General features: G+C 44.6%; 1 protein-coding gene across 3 annotated transcripts in view; it reads right to left on the reverse strand.

Moving 5' to 3' along the window:
* Nucleotides 1-5,270: 5,270 nt before the first annotated feature.
* LIPC (lipase C, hepatic type) overlaps nucleotides 5,271-22,801 on the reverse strand; it is a 187,223-nt gene continuing 169,692 nt past the window's right edge. For all 3 annotated transcript variants that reach the window (XM_012181458.3, XM_042252391.1, XM_012181459.3), the window contains 3 exons: nucleotides 12,103-12,220; nucleotides 10,340-10,558; nucleotides 5,271-5,428 (listed from right to left, as the gene is read on the reverse strand). In XM_012181458.3, the coding sequence (XP_012036848.1) occupies nucleotides 5,317-5,428; nucleotides 10,340-10,558; nucleotides 12,103-12,220 (449 nt within the window). In that variant the 3' untranslated portion in view covers nucleotides 5,271-5,316. The remainder of the gene's footprint in view (nucleotides 5,429-10,339; nucleotides 10,559-12,102; nucleotides 12,221-22,801) is intronic.

A 22,801-nucleotide genomic window follows, 5' to 3' on the forward strand; every position in this document is an offset into this window, starting at 1 on the left:
GCTGTTGCTGCTGCTGCTGCCGCTGCTCAGTCGCTTCAGTCGTGTCCGACTCTGTGTGGCCCCATAGACAGCAGCCCACCAGGCTCCCCCGTCCCTGGGATTCTCCAGGCAAGAACACTGGAGTCGGTTGCCATTTCCTTCTCCAATGCATGAAAGTGAAAAGTGAAAATGAAGTCGCTCAGTCCTGTTGGACCCTCAGCGGCCCCATGGGCTGCAGCCTTCCGGGCTCCTCCGTCCATGGGATTTTCCAGGCAGGAGTACTGGAGTGGGGTGCCATTGCCATAGCCAAATAAATATTTAAATATTTTTTTTAAAAAAGAAGTATGGGCAGAATCCATAGGATTTGGTGGTTGCTCTATTGTGAAGGGCCAAAGGCGAAGAAGTATTACAGAGGCTCCACTCCCCACCCCCATGTCTGGAATCAGCAACTAGTGGTGCAGTAGATGCTACACACTGAGCCATAGAACAGACAGCTTGCGGGGAAGCAGGATTGGGGGGTGCAGGGAGGACACCACAGGCTCAGTTCTGAACCTTTGGAGCTTGTGAGGCAGCAGAGGGGGAGCCGTCGAGAGTGGCAATTGCATATGCAGGAATGCCCTCCACTCCGGGCACCCCACACTGTGACTCTGATGTGGGAGTGGTTGGCCCGTGTGCATCGGAGATGAAGCCATAGACGTGGGAAATGGCCTAGAGAGGGAGAAGCAAGTGAGCAGAGAAGGAGGCCTCGACCCAGAGGAGTGCCAACCTTGCCAGGCTGAATAGAGGGCGAGGAGCAGAGAGGAGATGGAGAGGTGGCGAGAAAACCAGCAGGGCACCAATTCCTGAGGCCCCAGAGAGAGCATCACTCACACAACGGCCGAGCATTCAGAGGACAGAGGCCCCTGCCAGCTGGGCTGAACTGGGAAGTGGCTGCCTGGGTGGGTAAATAAGATCCACTTAGGCAGAGAGGAGGACATTCTGGAGGAAAGAAGAAGAGGAAGGAGGCATGAGAAAAGGCAGAGATGAGAAGTGTCAGGAGGGGGAGGTTCCCCCCTCTACTCCTCTTGAGTTCCTACGGCCGTGCCTGCTAAGTTGTTTCAGTCGTGTCTGACTCTCTGTGACCCCGTGGACTGTACACCTCCAGGCTCCTCTGTCCTTGGGATTCTCCAGGCAAGAATACTGGAGTGGGTTGCCATTGTCTTCTCCAGAGGATCTTCCCAATCCAGGGATCGAACTTGCATCTCATATATCTCCTGAATTGGCAGGCAAGTTCTTTACCACTATCTACCTGGGAAATCCTCGTGGCTGGACTAATAATGAAGTTGACACAAGCTAACAGGAGAAAAAGAAACATTGAATTCATGCACAAGGCAGTCTCATAAAATGGGACCTAAGACGTGGCCAAAGCAGGCGACTTCTATACTTATTAGACAAAGAGACAATGCATTTGTGAGGAATTGACAGGACAAATAAACTTAGGTTTTGGGTGTTCCATTAGTAAAGAATATAAGCAGAGTTTGGTCTTGGGGTAGCAAATTAAAGAAGTGACGAGGTTTGCTTATACAGGCTTCTCAGACCTAGCTCTTTGTCTCTGGTGATGAGGGTGCTCGTTCTACCTTCAGATCAGAAAGGGCACCTTCACAGGAGAGATTTATTCCCTGCTTGTAGGGAGGTACAAAAGGGTGTCCCTCTTGCACTGGCCATTTCCTAAATAACTTTATTCCAAAATAACCAATATGGCATTGTGGCATTTTGAGGGGCAGCCTATCCTGAGCCCCAACTGAAGGAAAGAGGTTTGCTGGGGGCCATTCATCGCATAGAGATCATTGGAATTCAAAAAGTTTGTAATATGAGATAAGGTAGGCAGGTAGGTGGTGACTCAGTGGATTGACTTCAGTATCCCTCTTTTTTAACATATAGTTTTCAGTGTGTACCATTTTTAAAGTCTTTATTGAATTTGTTACAATACTGATTCAGTTTTATGTTCTGTTTCTTTGGCTGCGAGGCATGTGAGATCTTAGCGCCCCAACCAGGGATCAAACCCAAACCCCCTGCATTGGAAGGTTCAATCTTAACCACTGGACTGCCAGGGAAGTCTCCTCAGGCTTCTTCTTGCCCATCTATTTCCTATCCATCTGACCTCCCTCGCATCCAGACTCTGTGGGAGAGCTGGCCTTGCCCTGGGTAGTCTGACTTCTTGCTTTGCCACCCCAGAGATGTGTAACGACCACCAAAACTTTCAGTGTTTGTGGCAACATTATCAAGGTGAATACTGAGGACAGGCAGCTTTGCTCTGGAGGGCAGCACATTCATTTTAGTGTTGAATGGAATGCTTGTTTCCCTCTCTCTGACTCTGGGCACCTCAAAGAGCCCAGCTGCAGTGTAATTGATGCCCCATTTCTTTCATGCTTTCTTACAAGTAAAGCACAAACAGACTTTTGCCTGAAAGGCAAGATGCCAGTGTTATCTTTCCTGAGTGGGCTCATAAATACAGATTCTTTGGAGGAGAGGTGAATATAATCAGCGAACCAGCCAGCATTTTGCATGTGCAATGAACAGATGTGGCTGCATTATTCAGTTTCCCTATTTGACTTCCCTCCTAAGATGTTCTTCAGAAAATGTGATGTCGATGAACACATCTTCCTGAGTGAAAAGTAATCCATGCCAGGAGGAGTCTCAAATGTTCCTGTGAGCCATTTGTCATGTTGGTTGCTTATTGATTTCTCTGCCCCAAATGTTATGACGTCCTGTGTCACTTCAAGTTTTCCTACAGAAGATGAAATAATTTCTAATTGTATTTTGTGTGAAACTAATTAGTATCGGAAAGTATGCTAGAGTAGAAAAATGGTTTTAACTCTGCCCTTTTTTTTTTCTTTGTATTACGAAATGTGACATTCATACTGATAGTGCATGAAAAAATTCACTAAAGAACAGTGATAAAAATGAACACCTGTGCAACCACCATCCGGAGTGACATGTGCAATGTTGCTGGCACCCAGAACTCTAATGTGCACTTCCTCTTTCCAGATTACTACAATCTCATTCTTGGGCCAGAGGTGTTATTGATTTCACTTCGTACTTTACCACCTATCTTTTTTTTTTTTTTTTTTTAATAAAACTGGTTTTATTTTTAAACTTAATTTAATTAGAAAAACTTATTTTTGAAGTTTTGGCTGAGCTGGGTCTTTGTTGCTGAGCATGGGCTTTCTCGAGTTGTGGCAAGTGGTGGCTGCTCGCTCGAGTTGCGGTGCTCGGGCTTCTCATGGCTTCCCTTGTTGCACAGCATAGGCTCTAGGGTGTGTGGGCTCAGTAGTTTCAGCCCATGGGCTTAGCTGTCCTGCGGCCTTTGGGATCTTACTGGGCACAGGATCAAATCCCTGTCTCCTGCATTGGCAGGTGGATTCTTAACCACCGAGTCCTTTACCACCTCTTTTATCTGTCATTAATGGTACACTTTAGCTCTCCGTGTAACATACTACATATATATTTGTGTGTTTGTGTAAATGCATAAGCCCACCGTGCTTCCTTAAATTCTGCTGCCTCAGTGCTTCTCTGTCTCCCTCTAGACTCAGCCTTATCTTGTTATGTGTGTAGCTTTGGGTCATCTTTTTTGCTGCTGTTTAACAACCATTAGTAAGAATATACCACAGTTCATTGCATTGCATGGGTGAATATGTGGACTGTTTTGGGTTGTGATGTTTTCAAGGCTGATAGGAGTATCCTTTGACTTGTGCATAGATTCTACAGGGTATATAGCAAAGAATATATTTAAAAAGTGGTGTTTTAAAATTTTGAAATTTAATTATTATATTTTTGACTGTGCTGGATCTTCGTTGCTGTGAGCAGGCTTTCTCTAGTTGTAGTGACCAGGATCCTCATTCTGGTGGCTTCTCTTATTGTGAGCCTGGGCTCTAGGGTGTGTGGGCTTTAGTAGCTGCGGTTTGTGGGCTCCAGAACATAGACTCAGTAGTTGCAGTGCATGGACTTAGTTGCTCCAAGGCAACGTGGGGTCTTCCCAGAGCAGGGAAGGCATTGGCAGGTGGATTCGTAACCACTGGACCACCAAGGAAGTCCCCAAAAGTGATATTTAAAATTTTCTCTGGATAGTCAATGATAAAACATGCTAATCTAATGCAAAGGTTATCTTATTATAAATCTTAGTATTTCTGACATAATGGAAAACATTGTTCATTTTAGTATCTAATATTTCTAGACACAATAGCTAAAAGGGCAGTCAGATGCTTTTGCAGTCAAGGGTAGCATTCGGGACACAATATACAGCCTTGACCCAGCTGTCCTTCCTCCCCCACATCCTTTAGTTCTGTGGGTCTTTCCAAGGAAAATAAAAGTGAATCATGCAATTGATTTCATCAGAGGCAGACATCTCCTCAGGACTTTTGTCTGTGGGAGTCCTGTTCTGGGGAAGAGCATGTGAATGATGAGCTGTGTAGAGCTGGGGCTATGCCAAGGTCAGGTGAAACTTTCACATGCATAGTGAGATTCTCTTCTTTGAATTACGTGAAACACAGATCCAAGTAATTGCCAGATCTAATATTTCCTTTGCATGCTCTGTGGTGGAATTTGCTGGTCAAAGCATCATTATTTCATTTATTGGGCAGTTTGAGATTTGATATCTAAGTCTTTGAGATAGTCCAAGTTTTCCATCAGCTTTTGTAGCAAGCATTAGTGAAAGAGGAAAATGGTACTTAAATAGTAATTTAATCATTACAGTGACCGACTGCCCAGCTTTTATGGTTATCATTAGTAGTTTTAGGAGAATTCTACTACTCTCGGTTTGGTTCAGTGAAATAATTGTATGATTTGTTTGATGGAAACTCTTAGTTTAAGTAGAACTTTTTTTCTTTGGGTGAGCTGAATGGTCTTGAAGGGTATGTGCTTTGGGACACACAGCTGTGATTAACTGGAATTTCACTTTATGGAAATGCTAATTATATTGTAAAGAAGTACCTTTCCAGCATGCTTCAAAAAACTGATCAGAACAAACTAGCAAGGAAATATGGAAAATTTGACTTAATTGTAAAAGACATTTTAAATTAGAACAGTGGATCTCAGATGGCTCTTAAATTTGTACTTATTTGCATAAAGTACCAATTAGTCAGAAAATTGGGAAATTTCTGGTTACACTAATATTTGAATATAGTTACATAACAGTTTTGAAAATCTCAGTTTATAATAGTGAAATGAGCTCCCTTTTAAATCTAAACCCTATTAAAGCTTTATGCAAGATTCTTTATGTAACTTCGGTTTCCAAACAAAGTAACCATTCCAGATAAGGTATAAAATCATTTATTCTTCACACTGGGTCTTCGTTAAAGCTCATCTGATCTTTCGTTTCAGTGTTTCGGAGTTTGCTTCACATCTCACAAAGGTTTTCTCCCGGGCTGGGTGAAGTACTAGATCATTCATGTTTTCTGAGCAAAATGTCATTCTGCATAGGAAACATCAAACACAGCACTAAGTTTTGGATGGAGCTTATTGAAATGTTTTGTCCTTTGTTAAATACTCAATTCATGTAACATAAATTTTATGCTATTTTTTAAAAGACAAAAAAAATAAACTAGGTCTTTATGACCACAAATATTTTTATAACTTCAGAGAAAAACAAAACCCAAATCAGTTAAAGCAATCTGCGTAAGGCTTCCAGGAGCTCTTCATGGTGTGATATTTCACTTCTGTAAAGAACTCAAAGTCCTGGGGCAGTCCTGCTTTGTTCTGCCTTATACAGCTCATCAAAGCTTTGAGAGTAACAATTGTTTCTTTCACTACATGACCCTGTCTCCAAGGCAAACAGTCGCACTTTCTTCAACTGTTCCTCACAGGCAGGCTCCGCTCCCAGCCTTCCTTCTTTGGACACACTCCAGTTTGTCAATAGCCCTCTTAAAGGTACCTGGGCATGAGGCCACTGTCACCAGCGTCTGCTTGGCTCAGCACTAAAAGCCTGCCCTTCCCTCTTAATTGATCTTTCAGCCACAAAGGACATCACCATGGGTTCTGGGTCTCTCTTGGAGACCAACAGCTGATGACTTTGACCATTGGTTTGGCCTGAGATGCTATTTTGTGTTACTGACTTCAACTGAATCTATTTGGGGGGGAAAAAAATAGCAATAGTCACAGAGAATTGTAGTTTATAGCTTCTTTTTAAAAAAAATTATATCTAAGGTCAAGTGTTTACTAAATCAAACTTCTAAAATTAAAAAGTATTATAATTATGGGTACATTTGAAAAATTCAAATAGTAAAGAAATATATGTTCAGTTCAGCTCAATTGCTCAGTTGTGTCTGACTCTTTGCAACCCCATGAATCGCAGCACGCCAGGCCTCCCTGTCCATCACTAACTCCTGGAGTCCACCCAAACTCATGTCCATTGAGTCGGTGATGCCATCCAGCCATCTCGTCCTCTGTCGTCCCCTTCTCCTGCCCCCAATCCCTCCCAGCATCAGAGTCTTTTCCAATGAGTCAACTCTTCATGTGAGGTAGCCAAAGTATTGGACTTTCAGCTTTAGCATCAGTCCTTCCAAAGAACACCCAGGACTGATCTCCAATATATAAAGTTGAGTATTAAAGGTCTTCTCCATCACCTTTCATTAATATGACTCCTCTTCCTGTTTTCATGGTTTGGTTTCTATCTTTCCAGACCTCTTTGTATGCATTTACACTTGTATGGGTGTTCATATACAAACATAAAATTTGTTGTATGAATTTTTCTGAAAAAATTTCCTCATTATCAAATAACATACTTGGAAACCTGTTTGTGTAAGTATACACACATCTATTTCATTCTCGGATGGACCTAAAGATGATCATACTAAGTGAAGTAAGTCAAACAGAACGACAAATATCGTATGATATCACTCATATGTGGAATCTAAAAAATTATGCAAGTGAATTTGTTTACTAAACAGAAATAGACTCACAGACATAGAAAACAAACTTATGCTTACCAAAGGGAGGAGTGAAAGGGAAGAATAATTTGGGAATTCGGAATTAACAGATATACACTACTCTACATAAAGCAGATGAACATCAAGGACCTTAGCACAAAGAACTATATTCAATATCTTGTAATAACCTATAATGAAAAAGAATCTGGATAGGTGAATCACTTTGCTGTATACCTGAAATACTATAAATCGACTATATTTTAAAGAAAAAAAATCTACTTGATTCTTTCTCACCTGCTATATAACATTCCAGTGTATGGATGTACCACCATGCATTTAGCCATTTTCCTTTTAAAGGAGATTGGGATTTTCCCCAATGGGTTAGTATTTACAAACACTACTGCAACAATCATTTTAGTGCATAGATATCCTTAGTGGATATGTTGAATATTTCTCCAGGGTAGACACCTAGCATAAAATTCTGGGTCAAGATTCTGCATATGTCAAATTTTGATAATATAAGAGACCAAGGGCTTCATCTACTCTGTTTACTACTGTATATCCTGTGCCCACAGTACTGTCTAGCATAAGATATATGCTCACTAAATATTAGTTGTTGAATGAAATTCCCCTACAGAAGCTCTGTAATTTATACTTCCACGAATAGTATATGAGAATGCCCATTTCTCCACACCTTTACCAACTCTGGATGTTATCTGTGTTTTAACTCCTGCAAAACTAATGGGTGACCAGTGATAATTTCATTGATTTTTGGTCTGTGTTTATATGATTACTGAGGCAATCAAACATCTTCTCATTTTGTTTAGCCAATCGCTTTTCATGTGTTGCTATAGAAAATCTTCTCTGCTCTCGGTCTTCACCCTACAACAGTCCTCTCACCCCTGACTTTGTGCTTTAGAGGAGGAAAGTCACCTCTCATTCAACTCCTTCCACAGAGGTAAAGAGCAAGTCACTTAACCTTTTTTTTTCCTCTTATTGTTAGCAAAGAGATTAAGAGTGTGAGGTTTAATGTTTGCATCCCAGCTCTGGGATTTTAGTTTGTAAAAGGTACTCAGAAATTAGTAGTTGTTATTAGCCGCATGAGGTACATATTATAATTCCCATTCATTCCTAAAGAAATGAGTCTCAGAGAGGAACAATTATTGTCTGAGCCTACATAGGTGGAAGCAGTGAAATCAAAATTTGACTTTAGGTCCAGCTGATGCAGAGGTCATTGGATTCCGTCTGCGTATTGCTCTTCTCACTGCCTGTCTCTCTGGGAATACCTCTTGGCCTCCCTGAAGCCTGCTGCAACATTTACCTACAGAACCAACCTGAACCATTGTCTTTCTTAGACTTCTAGACCCTGCAATACTAGATTCTCACTATTCAGAGTGCGATCCATGGACCAGCAGCATCAGCAGCGCCTGGGAGCTTGTTAGAGATGTAGACTCTCAGGCTCCATCTCTGCCTACTGAAGCAGAGCCTACATTTTAACATGATTTCCAGATGATTCATGTGCACATTAAAGTTTGAGAAACCCTGGGATGAAGCAGATCATTAGTAAAATTAACGCATCTTGTTTTCCTAATTAGGTCCTGGAGTTTCTTAATGCCCAAAGCCACAACTCTGATATTTTTTTGGCATCCTTCCCAATGCCATTGGGTACTCCAAAGACCCATAGGAAGCACTGAGTTAAAAACTTAAAGAACTATAGGTCCCAGATCCCTTCCTTCCTTTTCATGATGTACCTCTTACAGCCCTGAGGAAAGCTGTGATGTGCATACATATTCATTTCCATCTCTACAACACTGCTAGATTAAAGAAAGTCAGATCAATGGGACCATGACTAATGGAGGCGGAGCTGTTAGAAACTGCAGAGGCAACGAATGGGCAATGGATCAGACAAACTAAGTCAGACCTGGGCTCAGACAATTATTAGCAATGTCCCCAAGCTGCGTAACTCCCGGGAGCCTCAGGCTCCTAAGCTGCACAGCAATACTGCCTGTTTCAGAGGGTTGCTGGGAAGCCTCCTTGAGGTGAATGCTCTAGAGCCCCTAGTTCAAGCCCATGGTGCAGCAAGGGCTCTGTAACACTGCTCTCATTCCTCCCTTCCTTCTGCAGAGCTGTGTGGGTAAGCACCAGGGGAGAAGGCAGCCCTGTGTTTTATACTATCGTTCAGGTCGAGGCACCTAGAACTGTCATGGCGAGCGGCCTCTAAAACTGAGGATTTACTCTCTAGCTGAGAGAATCCGGGGAGGGTTGATGCTTAGAAGCTGAGCTGCTCTAAAGGGGCAACAAGTCATGCAAGAATAGCTAAGCGCTGAAGAGGAGAGAAGCAGTTTAATTTTCTCAAATTGATCATGTGGAGAAATCTGTTGGCTGACTGCAGAGTATGCTTTTAGTAATTGCCAGGATTTTGTATCCCAGGGAGATAAAATCTCAGAGTGCGGTTGTGTGAGGGACTCAGGGGGCATAAATCTGCCACAGGCGGCTGCTAGCAGTGACACCCCAGGGGTAAGGGAGGAGAGCAGTTCAGAGGTGAGGGGCGTGCTGCTCTTCAGCTCCGCTGGCGGCACTCCAGAGAGAAAGCGGGATGCTCGACAGAGGGCAGTAGGAAAGGAGAGACACATTTCCTGAACAGAGTGGGGAGGAGACAGGAGAGGGTCTGCGGAACTGCAGAACCACAGAAAAGCATGGCAGCCCTGGGAAAATATACCGAGCATCCCTTTGCTCTGCTGAGAGCACTAAGGGAGCATCTGGACATCCTTTCTTGCCTTAACTCCCTGCCCTCAACCCACCTCTGCGTGTCCCAGGGCCCGTGGGCCAAGGGAGACATTCAGTCACACAGAACTGCACCTCCTGAGGGTAACCCGCTGGTCCACACCAGAATTTCCTAGGGCTCTTATCACCAAATGTGTGGTCCTCCATAGACCACAGCCAGTCAGAAGGGTGGGTCTGGGGATTCTGCATGTTTCATATGCTTCCCAGTGATCCTTTGGCATTCTAAGATTTGAAAGGTGCCACTTCAGTGTGAGATTTTGAGATTGTGATCTGCTAAAAGCATTTCTCTGGGTAAACAACAAAGAAGAAATGTCACTTTTGGGTCCTTGCTGTTCAAAATGTGGTCCTTGGGCCATCACGTGGCGAAATCAGAAAAGCACTGGGCCAGTGAGTGGTTCTCAGACTCTGGAGGCAGGTAGCTATTAACTGGGTCGGGGGCGAGGGGCACAGGAAAGAGGCTAGATGGGAATCAGAGACCTGGGTGTAAATCTTGGTCCTTCCGCCTGTGGCTTTGGGAACTCAGGATGGTCATTGCACCTTTCTGAGCATCTGTGTGCCATCGTTGGAACATAACAATGCCCACTTCATAAGATAAATGCAAGTATTAAATTGTGAAAGTGCTGACGTAGGTAGACGCTCAACAGATGTTACGAGGAGGTTGAAATAGCACTCACCTTTGCTGTGTTTCTCCCACTTTGACTCGGATGCTCTTCAGAGCAAGGCCTGAGTGAAGGGACTCTCTTCTCCAGGGGATGATGGTTTGGACTGTATTCCAGACATTGGACCACACCATGCTGTTTTCCCACTTGAACTTGATCATGATCAGTTCCCCAATATCCACATCCAATGTTATTAGAAAGGAATAGGTTTCATTACTAGTAATTCCTTTGCTCCTTGAAGATACAAAGGAAACCAGACATAGTCAGTTGATTTGTAACGGCAAAGTGATGCTTAGGGACTTTCAGGATGTGTTAGATTTGCCTGAATGACTTGGGATGGTCTTTTCTTCTGCATTTCCCAAAGTGGTGGTGGACAGACTATTAATAGAGATAGCAATAGATGTGCCAGGATAAAAAGGGGTTTTCCAGAGCAGTAATACTGGGAAAACCATCTTATTTTCTGTGATAGCATGTTTAAAAGGTTGTAAGTGTTCTGCAGGGATGAATCTAGCTAACTTCCTTTAGCTCAGGCTTCCTAATCTCTAGCTTAATACACCAGGAGAACTGCCTCCAAAAAAGGCAGGTGTTTCTGGGCAATATAGCTCTCTGTAGGTTTGATCAACACATGAGCACCACACTACAGTCTTCCCTCCAGATCAGTGCTTTTCTTCCTCCCCAACATAAACAGAAACTTCCATGAAAACAACAAGTATAGCAGTAATAGAAAACCACATATAAAAGGGATGCACCAGTTTGGAGCAAAATTTAAATGCAGATCCTTAGGTTTCATTATCAGCTTTACTCACTAATCTCTAAGACATTAAAATGTCCCAATATTGACAGAGCAGTCAGGCACTCTTTCCACTACTTAGAATAATTCCTGCTCCCCCAAGGAGAGATTTGGGATGGTGCAGAGTTAACACTGGATTTAGGGTGAGACAGGTGGCTGGAGAATTCCCTGGCTCAGCTCATCTTAGCTCTTCCTGCAGGATGTTGCAAAGCACCGTTTAGGAATCCACCCACCCCACTAGGCTGGGAGCACCCTAAGGGTAGGGTCCTCTCTACCTCTAGTGCAGAGAACTGACACATCCTTGCTGAGTGACTGAATCAGTGGGATGATTGGAGGGTCAAAACCAGGGGTGGTTTTCGGGAGCCTGAGAACCGTCCCTGGAGCAGGTGAAGGCTGGTGTCACTTCCCAAGGAGAGCCCATGCTGAGGGTGGAGATGCTGAAATAAAGCGGCCGGTGAAGCTGGCCAGCCTGTGCAGGAGGCGTGAGGCCACTGCCTGTGTTGTGAGCAGGTGTGCAGCAGGGCAAAGGACTGCTGGGGAGGGCTGGCAGTGCAGGCTGACTGAATGGAGAATTCGTGCCAAGTTGAATGAGACCAGTTTTATTTCCGGGTTACGGTTTTCGGGACTCACTGGCAAGGTGCTCAGGGCCTTGCTGGGGACAGGAAGGTGTCCTGCGCCTGCTCCCAGCTCTCCTCCTAGACTGGCCGCCTCTGGTTCCCCTCTCCATTCAGCCCCTGTCGCTTCGGGCCCATCACAAACACACATGGCAGCAACATAAAGTAATTTTGGGACTGGGAGAGGCTGAGGAGGCGTGACAAGATGCCGAGCGCAGGCGGACGTCCCATCTGACAGGGTGTTTGGGACACTCATACTGGGCTGAGAAAAGTAAGCTGTGCCTGGCCCGACCCTTGGAAAGCAGAGTCCATCCAGACCCTGTGAGAAAACTAAGCCTGTCCTCACCACGGACTGGGCTGTATCTCATACTCACAGAGTGATGGGGATCTTCTGCCTCTCCCCTCTTGTTCCGAGGAATGACACGGTGAAAGTCGGTTCTACAGGGTTCTCAGTTTGGTTGATGAACCGAATCTTGAACTGGTAATGATAAACTAGAGGGAGGTGGGATGGCGAGGGAGAGAGAAAGACAACATAAGCAGAAATTTTTAAAATAAAAAATCTTATATTTTTTAAAATTTAAGAAAACAGAGAGAAAAGTATGGATGAATAGATACCCCAGTTTTGTTTTCTGGGTGGTGGAATTCCGAATGTTTTTTTATTTTCCTTTTATTCCTTCTCTGAATTTCTTTAATGTCTAAGAGGACTTATGTTTGTAATATAATAAGTATTATCCAGCAAAAAAAAAAAAAGGCAAAATAGGAGTATAGTTGGTATTCTCACTAATTTCTACATGAAGTTCTGTTGCACTATTCCATGTATTTAGCAAGAGTCCCCATTTATAAATGAAAGGATAGACTGCCTTTGAGGCCACTGACAAAAGCAAGAGAACACACTGCTATTTTCACTTTTGCCTGTAAATTTGATGGTGTTAGTTTTAGTGTGGGACAGACCAACAGCCAAGAAATATGCCCTGATGACCACATCTCTGCCTTCTGGGGCTTGGAAACTGGTTTTGTGGGGTTCAACAGCAGATTTCCTGATAGAAATAAGACGAGTTCTAGTACCTGGGCCTAAAATTGTCCTATCTTTTCAAGTGTCCAGAATGTCCTTCTTCTGTGTTGTTTGGAATAGGGAAATTAATTCTATTCTTCTTCACCTAAATATAGCCTATATTTAGCTAATAAAAGCAAATCCCTTCCTATCAGACAGGCGTTGTTAAACATCTTACATGGCATCATCTCAGTTACTCATCATAATGACCCTATGCGGAGGATATTTCTATTATCAGCCTCATTTAAAACATTTTTATTTATTTTTGGTTGCACTGGGTCTTTGTTGCTGCACATGGACTTTCTCTAGTTGCGGGGAGTAGGGGGCCACTCTTTGTTGCAGTGAATGGTTTCTCATTTCGCTAGCTTCTCTAGTTGAGGACCACATTCTCTAGGTGTACAGGCTCGGGAGTTGTGGTGCCTGGGTTTAGTTGCTCTGAGGAATGTGGAATCTTCCTGGAGCAGGGATCAAACCCATGTCCCCTGCATTGCAGGCGGGTGCTTTACCACTGAATATCAGGGAAGTACTATCAGCCTCATTTTATAAAGAACAAAACCAGGGCTAGAGAGGTGAAGTGACCTGCTCAGGGTCACATAGCAGAGTCTGTGCTCATGGCCTGGAGCAATTGCCTTGGTCAGCCTGCACTGTTACATCAGCCAGGTGTGGGGCTATTTCCAAAATTATCCCACCTCATTTCCAAATAACTGATGGCTGCTTGAACTTCTTTATCTTGCTGTCTCCATATTCTCTAAGTAGCACTTTAGCTTAAACAGGCTTAATATGGCATGTCAACTTGATTGGTAGGACTGCCTGGGGCCCTATGTTGAGATGGGCTGTGAGACCATGTCTAGGCTCTTAGGAGGACTGCTGTCTGCCTTGGGCAAAGGATAGGGGATATATGATTACTTGTTATTTGCTTTTTCTGTTCTAGATGATGATTAATCTACTAATCCTGATACAGTGCTTGCACATAGTCGTTGCTTAATAAACATGTGTGGGATGCATGAACTGGCAATTTGTTTGGGAATATCAGGATGCGTCTGAACATTAGGAAGATGGAAATCACCCCAGAGAATTCAAAGTCAGAGTTCTAAGCTTTGTTGTAGAATTCCTCCTGGAAAGCATAGATCATGGAACTAACCACTTGGTTATCCATTCCATGCACTCAGCATGTGGAAATTCACCATCCTCAAGAATCAATCTACTTACTCCCAAATGGTACATTTCCACTGGAGGTTGGTAGCTATACACAGACCTGGCAGCAGCGGTGGCTAATGGCACACTGCCAACACATCAGCTGCAGGGTTCTGCTGTGCCTGTATTGCTGGGTTTCTGAGTTATTTACACGACTCTAACCTTTGGCATAAGCCCATTTTCCCGTTTGGGTTTTGCAGTGGATTGGCTGCAGTCCTCTGCATAATAGGTGCTCAAATACTCCAGCCTGGAATAAAATAGTTAGATGCTCTCAAGACTGTGAGGCTGTGGGTGAGAAATAAGAGAAGGAGCGAGGGACCCCAGGAAGGGTCCCTAAACCCTTGAGTGACAGTGGTGGAGACAGAGACTCTGGTCTATCATCGCAGAAGCCTCTGGAGAGATCTTATGCTATTTGGGGGTCTGTCTAGGGAACTCTGTAACAAGTAAATAGTCTTGTAAGTTGAAATGACACAAAAAGATCGAGACAAGACATTGGGGGTGTGGGGTAGAGTGTGGACAGGATGACATGAGAGAACTGGTCTCTAGTTAATTCCCAAACAAGGAGACAAAGAATCTTCCAGAGTATGCAAGGAACTCAGAGCAACCAGTTTAATATGTATTCATTAGAAATCTACTACCCAGCCCAGTGCTAAAAGCTGCTGGGTATAAGTGAATAAAACAGTGTAACTGGCTGTATGCATGGTAATACATTGACTAACATTTATTTTGTTTACCTGTGCCTGGCACTTTGTATTTTTATCTCGTTTAATCCTTATGACCGGTGATACTATTATTATTTCATTTAAGAGAAGAGGAAACTGAAGCACAGAGAGGTTAAGTGATTTTTCCAGTATCACGCAGCTAGTAAGTAGCATAGCTATGATGTAAGTCCAGGCCCCCTGACTCCAGAACTTGAACTTTTAAGAGTTTATACCCAGGACCAATAGCTTTATATACCCTAAGGAAAATGTTCATGTGTGGAAAGAGGTTGAAGTTCAAAGACATCGTAACAGAATTTTTAATTAAAAATAAATTAAAAACACCCTAAATATTCACCAATAGAGAAATGACTATGGACTAATAAGGACAATTATTGTAATCACCATTTAGCTCTTTGTTTTGTTCCAGACACTGAACTATTGTTTCTCAAAATTATTTCATTTCTCTTTTCTACAACTTTGTAAGATGCCTACTTTAACCTCCATTTGCATCATTTTACAGATGAAGAAGCTGAAGCTCAGGAAATTTAAGTAACTTGTCCATTGTCATGCAGCTATGAACTAGCAAAGCTGCAATTAGACTTTAGTCTGCTGATTCCAAGTTCATATTCCCAAACATGTGATTTACTCTTATGAAGTGATTAAAAGATATTTTTGGAATGGTTTCAATGCTTATGAAAGAAGTGGGGGAAAAAAACCCCAACCAGCCATCAGGATACACATTGTACATCTAACATGAGACTAATTCTAATAAAACAGAATGCACAGAAGGAGGGAGATTTGCAAAAATATTAAGTGATTATCTCTGGGGAGGGGAGAGAAGTGATTTTTATTATCTTTTTTGTGATTTTCTGCAAGTTCCACATTTTCTGCAATGAGCATGTATTCTAATTAGACTCTTCCTGGAAAAAGAAAAAATTTTTTAAGTATTAAGCAAGATCACAGAACCAGAAGCTGTGGTCCTGGCCTTAGAGGGGCTTGCAGCTGGGAAGCAGAGTCACTTCTGTGACCCTTGTCACCTCCTATCCAGTCTCATGGGCATCAATGTCCAGGATCTTCTCTCCTTGAGGGCAGTGTTGGGGTCATGTTAACACTTGAACCTCCGTGATTCACAGCAAACATTGGGAATGTAAGGAGTGCTTCTGGGGCTTTTTGTGTGAAAACAAGGCAGAACACATGTTACATTAGGGAGTCTAATTGTGAATAGGACTGATCAGAATATTGCTTCCACTTGTTGAGATCCTACTAAACATCAGGGTACATACTAAGTGCTTTTTGTTGTTGTTTAGTCGCTAAGTCGTGTCTGACTCTTTGCAACGCCCTGGACTGTAACCCACCAGTCTCCTCTGTCCATGGGACTTCCCAGGCAAGAATACTGCAGTGGGTTGCCATTTCCTTCTCCAGGGGATCTTCCCAACCCAGGGATCGAACCCACATCTCCTGCATTGACAGGTGGATTCTTTACCGCTGAGCCACCAGGGAAGCCCTATACTAAGTGCTTTGCATACGTTATTTTTGTCCTCCAGACTAAATGAGGATAATACAATGAGACTGCATTTTCTACACCTGCCCCTGCTGTCCTGGTCCACTCTCTACCCAGTTCTGGACCCCAGGATGTGAGCCCCAGAGTCTCATCTCCCGGCTTCCTTATTGGATGGCTTCTGGTTCACACTGACCCACTGAGGACGCGCCAGCAGGAGATCAGGGCAGAGCAGAGAGAGCTCAGGGTATTTCTCTGCTCCCTCCTGCTTTGAAGCCTGACTGTAGTAACTGCTCTCCCTGGTGAGCTGCTGTCGGTAGCTTCTCCTCCACAGCTTACATTCTCTTCGGCTATTCCTTCTCTTCGCTTCTCCAAGCACCCTGTTGTTAGATTTGAGGTGCATTAACACCCCATGTTGCTTTCCTTAATATCACCCACCTTCTCTAAGGTGGGTGCTTTCTTTCTGCCTGCTTTCTTTAGCTGACTCAGGTGAGTGGAGTCCTGTTTACTGCTGAGACCCAGAGAGGTAGGGTGTCAGTGATCCCAATGAATTACAGATAAGGAAGCAGAGATTTGCGATTCACTGGTGTCTCACTAGGTAAAGAATCCTCCTGCCATTGCAGGAGATGCAGGTTCGATCCTTGTGTCAAGAAGATCCCCTGGAGAAGGAAATGACAACCCACTTTAGTATTCTTGCCTGGGAAATCCCACGGACAGGGGAGCCTGGCTAGTTACAGTCCAGGGGGTTGCAGAGAGATGGACATGACTTAGAGACTAAACAACAACAAAGCAGAGATTTGGGGAGGAGTCCAAGTGACTCAGGTAGTTAGAAGTGGAGCCGACTTTGAACCCAGGTGTCTGTCTGATTCCAAAAGGCCCTTCCCACTGTGTCCTGGGATTCTGGTTCTGGCAAGCTGAATCTTCCCTTTGAAAGCAAACAGCCAACAGCCCTGAAGAAAAGCTGCAGTCTAAACCTGCCTCCTGTGAAGCCACCGAAACAAAGTGCCTGCAGGGTCTGATCCACTGACATCCATCCTGGGCTATCACTGCTGCGGCTTCTTCGCAGTTGCTGGTCTGCTAAATGTCCAGCCCCTGGGGCAGGGATAAATGTTTCATGTCCCTGCACTGGAGATGGGATTTTATCTTCCTTTGGTCTTAAAATGTGAGTAGGAAGAGACCAATTTCCATATCTGAGATGTCATGGTTCCCCAAGATTCTGAAGGAAGGGATTGGCTTTGATGATTGCAAAGGTCCTGTTAGCTCTTACATCCTATGGATGAGAATTATCTGTGCCCTGCAGTGTCTCCCTGGGGCAGGACCTATGCAGGAGGTCAGAACCATCAAGGCTGTGTAAATCGTGGAGGTCACAGACGTGCAGAAACATGGGCACCCACGTCTGCAGAAGCATGATGCCCAAACCCGTCACACGATGACAGCACAAGGAATTCCGTTTGCCCTGTACTAGGAAAGCCACTTTTGGTGAGAAATACTGAAATTATTTTTTTCAGTATATAAGAGACTTTCATGTTTAGAACCAATTGTTCTTATTTTGGATTTTGTGTTTTTCCTTAAAAAAAGAGAAAAAAAGACCATTTGCCTTTTATTTTCCACCACACCCCAGGACAATGATGCTGGTCTAACGATTACGGAAAAAAGCATGAATAATTTTTGCTCACTTTACCTTATGGCATGTTTAATAAGGATTTTAAAAAATGATTTCAGGGTAATGCTTTTGCTCCTGTGACTGCAGGGAGCACAACGTGTTCCTCAGTCCAGGCAGAAGTTATTTCAGGACTTAACGGTGCAAAACATGAAATAACCCATTAACCTTGGACGAGATCAGGCAAAGTCCACCTGGGGTAGAGATACGAGGCCTCTGGAGAGTCTCCTCACCAGATCGCCCCGTAGGGTTCAGATACCCTAGAAACCCTGGATCCTAGTTTCATGTGGACCCCACTGGTGCCGCTTAACAAAAAAATAAGTTTCTTTTTACAAGGTAGCCACTATGGGCACCAGGTGACGGAAATTTATAAAAAAGCAAATTTTTTTTCTTTTTTTTTTTTTGCTCTCATGGAAAATATTCTGAATCATTAGATAGTGGCTTTGGGAGATATTATGACTATCTTTGCAGAGAGGTCGTTTTTTTTGAATGTATAGATTTTTCTCTCATGGAGATGGTAAGAATGAGATCTTGTGTTCTCTTGCAGCACTAAGGTCTTGTTCCTAAATCTCATATGAACCCGAGAGGGAGGCTGAAAAGCATGAAATTGAAACGATGGTCTTAAGCAGGGGATTAATGCATGACTAGCCAGCACTAGCAAGGGCTGGCTGAATGAACTTAGAACAGATTCAAGGGAAGAAGAGAAATGGGCTTTTTTGTTTTTCTGATTTTAGTTTAAGATAGCATTTTTTTTTTCAATTCATCCATTTTTAATTGAAGGATAATTGCTTTACAATATTGTGTTAGTTTCTGCCATACATCAACATGAATCAGCCATAGGTATACATATGTCCAGAAGAGAAGAGTGCTCTCATCAGCTGGTGCGAATTCTCACTGGCTGGCTGGGCCCAGAGAGCAGGGAGAAAGTACAGGCAGGAGAAGGACAGGGAAGAGCGGAGGTATGATGGACTACTATGTCTCAGGAATGAGCTGTTAATAATACTGAGTGAACTGGTCTCAGTCCTAATGCTTAGGCCATGTGTGGTGAAAGGAGCGAAGGCCATGGAATGGGGGAGACCTGGGGTCAAACATTGTGTTTGATACTGTGCAGGGCCCTGTGGGGCTCCTGGGCACAAGGTCTTTCTGTGTCCCCCATTTCTTTGATTATAGGAAACAGCCTTCATTCAGCCTCCATGAACTTCCCTGAGTTCCAACGGGCAGATTCAAGCAGTTGCTAATTAGGGGAGGGAGGGGATTCGAGACCATGGAGAAACTAACGGTCAGGAGAAACAATAGTGCGGCCTTGGGGGCAAGGTCCTGTTTCCGCATCAGGGGATATACACCACAGTATCCTTTACCCATTTTGCAGATACTGGAAACCCACCCCAGGTGGAAGAAGTTATAACAATGGTATGCTGCCCACAGCATGTAGACCCCAGAGCAACTGGTTGATGATGCTGACTCCCACTTACCTCACCAGCAACCCAGAAGAAGAATGTCCACTAGCGGATCATACCCTTTTTGAACAATTACTATAAAACTTCTCACTATCTTGCCCCAGTTTGGACACACAGTTTTGAGGGCATTAGCCAGCTGTGGCCCCCTTTGCCTGGCAAAGCAATAAAGTTCTTCTTTTCTACTTCACCCAAAACTCTGTCTGAGATTCGATTCAGCACCAGGGTACAAGTTTTCAACATAACGTTTGCTCCTTATAAGCTGGGTGACTTTGGGGAGGTGATTTAGCCTCACTGAATCTCAATTTATCCGTTGGAAAATTAGGCAACATCAGTCTCCCCACTTCCATCTCCGTCTCTCTCTGTAGGTTGTTGTGAGGATTAAATAATAAATGAAATAATTTATGCAACACATCCAGCGTAGTGCCTGCACCTAGTAAGCTCCCCTGAGTGCTGCTTCCTTCTCTTCCACCCGTTACCACCTCCAGTTGCTGTGAGGATTAAATTAGATAAGGTGCTTGCTAGCAGGACTACATACAGGTTTGTTTCCCTTCTCCTTCTCTTTAAAAAAAAAAAAAGCTCCCAAACTAGCAAAATTTCCTTCCAAGAGGGTGAGTTTGGAAGTGGGCGATAAATTGCCTCGTTTTCCTCAACGACTGTTTTCCAGTTCTTTTTCTGTTCCTGCTGTCCTCTTCCATGTTTACCCGAATTCTGGCGTATGGTTGTAGAAAATAGATCCTTTGATGGTTTTGTCAAAATATCTTGGGAGCCAGAGGAATGAGGACCAAGTTAGTCATCCTTTCTGCAACTACAATCAGGAGGCGATGTTTATCTTGCCCAGCCAGACCCTGCACTGAAATATATAGTACAATTAGATGTTCTTGAAAAATGTGGCTTGTGGATGCTCTGTAACCAGGGATGGGCCAGTTTGTTCCTTTATGAATCTATAAGTACTCATCAAAGGCTGGAGGTGGTCACTGAAATAGACTTTGGGAGCCCAAGTCACAATGATCATGGCATGGTGGCTGAGGAGGGGAGCAGTTATGGGGCCTAGATTAAAGACTTGATGTCAGCACTATCAATAGAACTTTCTAGATGATGGAAATGGTCTATTTTTGTACTCTCTGATATGGCAGCCACACAGTTGAGCATTTGAAAGGCGGCTAGTATGACTGAGGCTTCAAGGGTTTGATTTTAAGTGATTTAAATAGCCACATATGGCTAGTGTACATTATAGAGGGCTTCCCAGGTGGCACAGTGGTAAAGAACCCACCTGTCGATGCAGGAGACATGGGTTCAATCCCTGGGTCTGGAAGAGAGCCCCTGGAGTAGGAAATGGCAACCCGTTCCAATATTCTTGCCCGAGAAATCCCCTGGACAGAGGAGCCTGGTGGGCTACAGACCATGGGGTCGCACAGAGTTGGACACGACTAAGCGTGTACGAGTTGAAGCAATATACAAGCTGCGGCACCCCAGGAGCAGCAGCTTTCACATGGGTGGGAGTCTCATCTGGGCATAATTTCCAGCTGTACCCAGGGTACCTGATGTGGCCGAGGGGCTCTGCTCCCTGCCAGCAAGTGAAATTAGGCTGAGCAGATTAGGGCTGGAAGGGCTGAGGTGGATCTGGGGAGAATTTGGAGGGCCCAGGGGAGGGGAGGGTGTGGTGCAGGCTGCAGCTCATCCCTGGAATCTCGTTGGGGCTGGGGGTTTGGTTCAGGCAGTCTTATCTCACAGTCCCAACTCCGTATTTTCCCTGGATATCCCTTGAGCAAGATGAGCAGCTGATGAGGAAGACTCAAGTGCTGCCTCCAGGGGACTCCTCTTCTGTCTTCTTGGGATAGATAGCCCCTGTGCACAGAGCGTAGGAGAGGGTTGGTCTCCCCTGAGCCCCCCTGAAGGAGGGCCTCTGCTGACCCTGGCTCATATTATGCTTGAAGAAGGAGTGAAGGCCTGGCACAGTGGTTTTGGCAACTGCTGTGTGGGATAGTGCTGCCCTAAGGCGATTCCTTGGTTCTCCTTCATAAGAAAAGGGTTCCTTTGAGTTCATACCAGCCGTGTGTGGTGATCAGGCATCTGACTCCTTGGCAAGGGAAAAACTCAGCCCAGCTTGTGGCAGCTACTCTTCCCTCCCCTCTTCCTTCTCTTGACTCTCTCACCTCCCGACCCTATCTCCATGCCCCCAGTAGAAGTCCTCCAGCAGGACCCAGTCCCTCACGTCAGATGCACAGACCTGCCCAGGAAAGTGAAAAATGACCCTGTCTCTTTCCAGCTGATCTCAAGGAGAAAGCAAGACCCTTCCCCACCTCTCCTCCTTCCCTCAACGCCATAGACAGACCATGGGCAGGTTACTGAGATAAAAACCACTCGACTAATTGTTGGGAGTGCTCAGTTGCTCAGTCTTGTCTAACTCTTTGCAACCCCATGGACTGTAGCCCACCAGGATCCTCTGTCCTTGGGATTTTCCAGGCAAGAATACTGCAGTGGGTTGCCATAGCCTCCTCCAGGGGATGGCCTGGGTCTAACTGCTGGCTCTGCTAAGAGTTCCTCTTGTGTCCCTGGGCAAATGATTTTCTCTTATCTGGGCCTTTGTTTCCTTGTCTGGGAAATGTGGAATTGAACAGTTTCTTGAAATGCTAACATTCCAGGATTAGAGTAGATCCAGTGAAATGTGATTATCAGAGAGGCTTAATCACTCCAGGCTGCACTGCCATTTGAAAGAGGAGCTGGTTAACTGAAATGAGTGTCTAATTGGCAGCCTGGATCGGGGGATCTCCCTGAATCAGGAGGCCTTCCAAATTCCCTCACCTGCTCCAGGTGCCTCAGGCTCCTCCACCCCTCCAGGAAGGACAGCTGAAGGGACCCTCTGCCCCTCAGGCAAGAAAGATCCTGCCCTCATTCTTCTGCTCTCAGAAGCTATTCGCTGCTCAAACGGATTTCTGTCATTCCTGGGCGGCACAGAAGGGCAATCTGGCTGGAGAGCAAAAGTTCAGATAAACAAAAGAATCCTGTGCGTGGGAGCTTGAACTTGGGAGTGTGGTAATGAAAGGAATGCCAGCCTGGGAGTCAGAGGGACCTGGGTTCTAAGCCTCCTTCCAGGCTAACCGAACCTGTGGACCTCGCCTGGCTGTTGTGGGCACCATGAGGAGTCTGTGGCTGCACCAAATGTTTTTGTGTAAAACGCTGTGCAAATGCAAAGCGGTGCTGAGGCCTTTCACCTTCTGTAGCTACAGATAAATGCAGAGTAACAATCAAACGGCACTGGGCTCCTCCCAGGGCCGTGAGCCAGTGCTGTGAACAGTAAGATGCTAAATCACTCCCGAGCTGTTTTAAGGATTAGGCAGAAATGTTAATGGCAACAGATGTCCGCTTGTTCCCTCCAGGAGGATTTAGGTTTCAGTGAAGTATTTCTCTGCTGGCTTCAGCCCAAATCATGGCCACAGCCCTTTTTCTGACCTCCAGTTCAACCCGGCAAGCAGAAGGGGCTCACTTTCTCCCCTGAGGCTGAGAAGCAGAAC

This window comes from Ovis aries, chromosome 7 (assembly GCF_016772045.2).
Source record: "Ovis aries strain OAR_USU_Benz2616 breed Rambouillet chromosome 7, ARS-UI_Ramb_v3.0, whole genome shotgun sequence".
Classification (NCBI taxonomy): domain Eukaryota; kingdom Metazoa; phylum Chordata; class Mammalia; order Artiodactyla; family Bovidae; genus Ovis; species Ovis aries.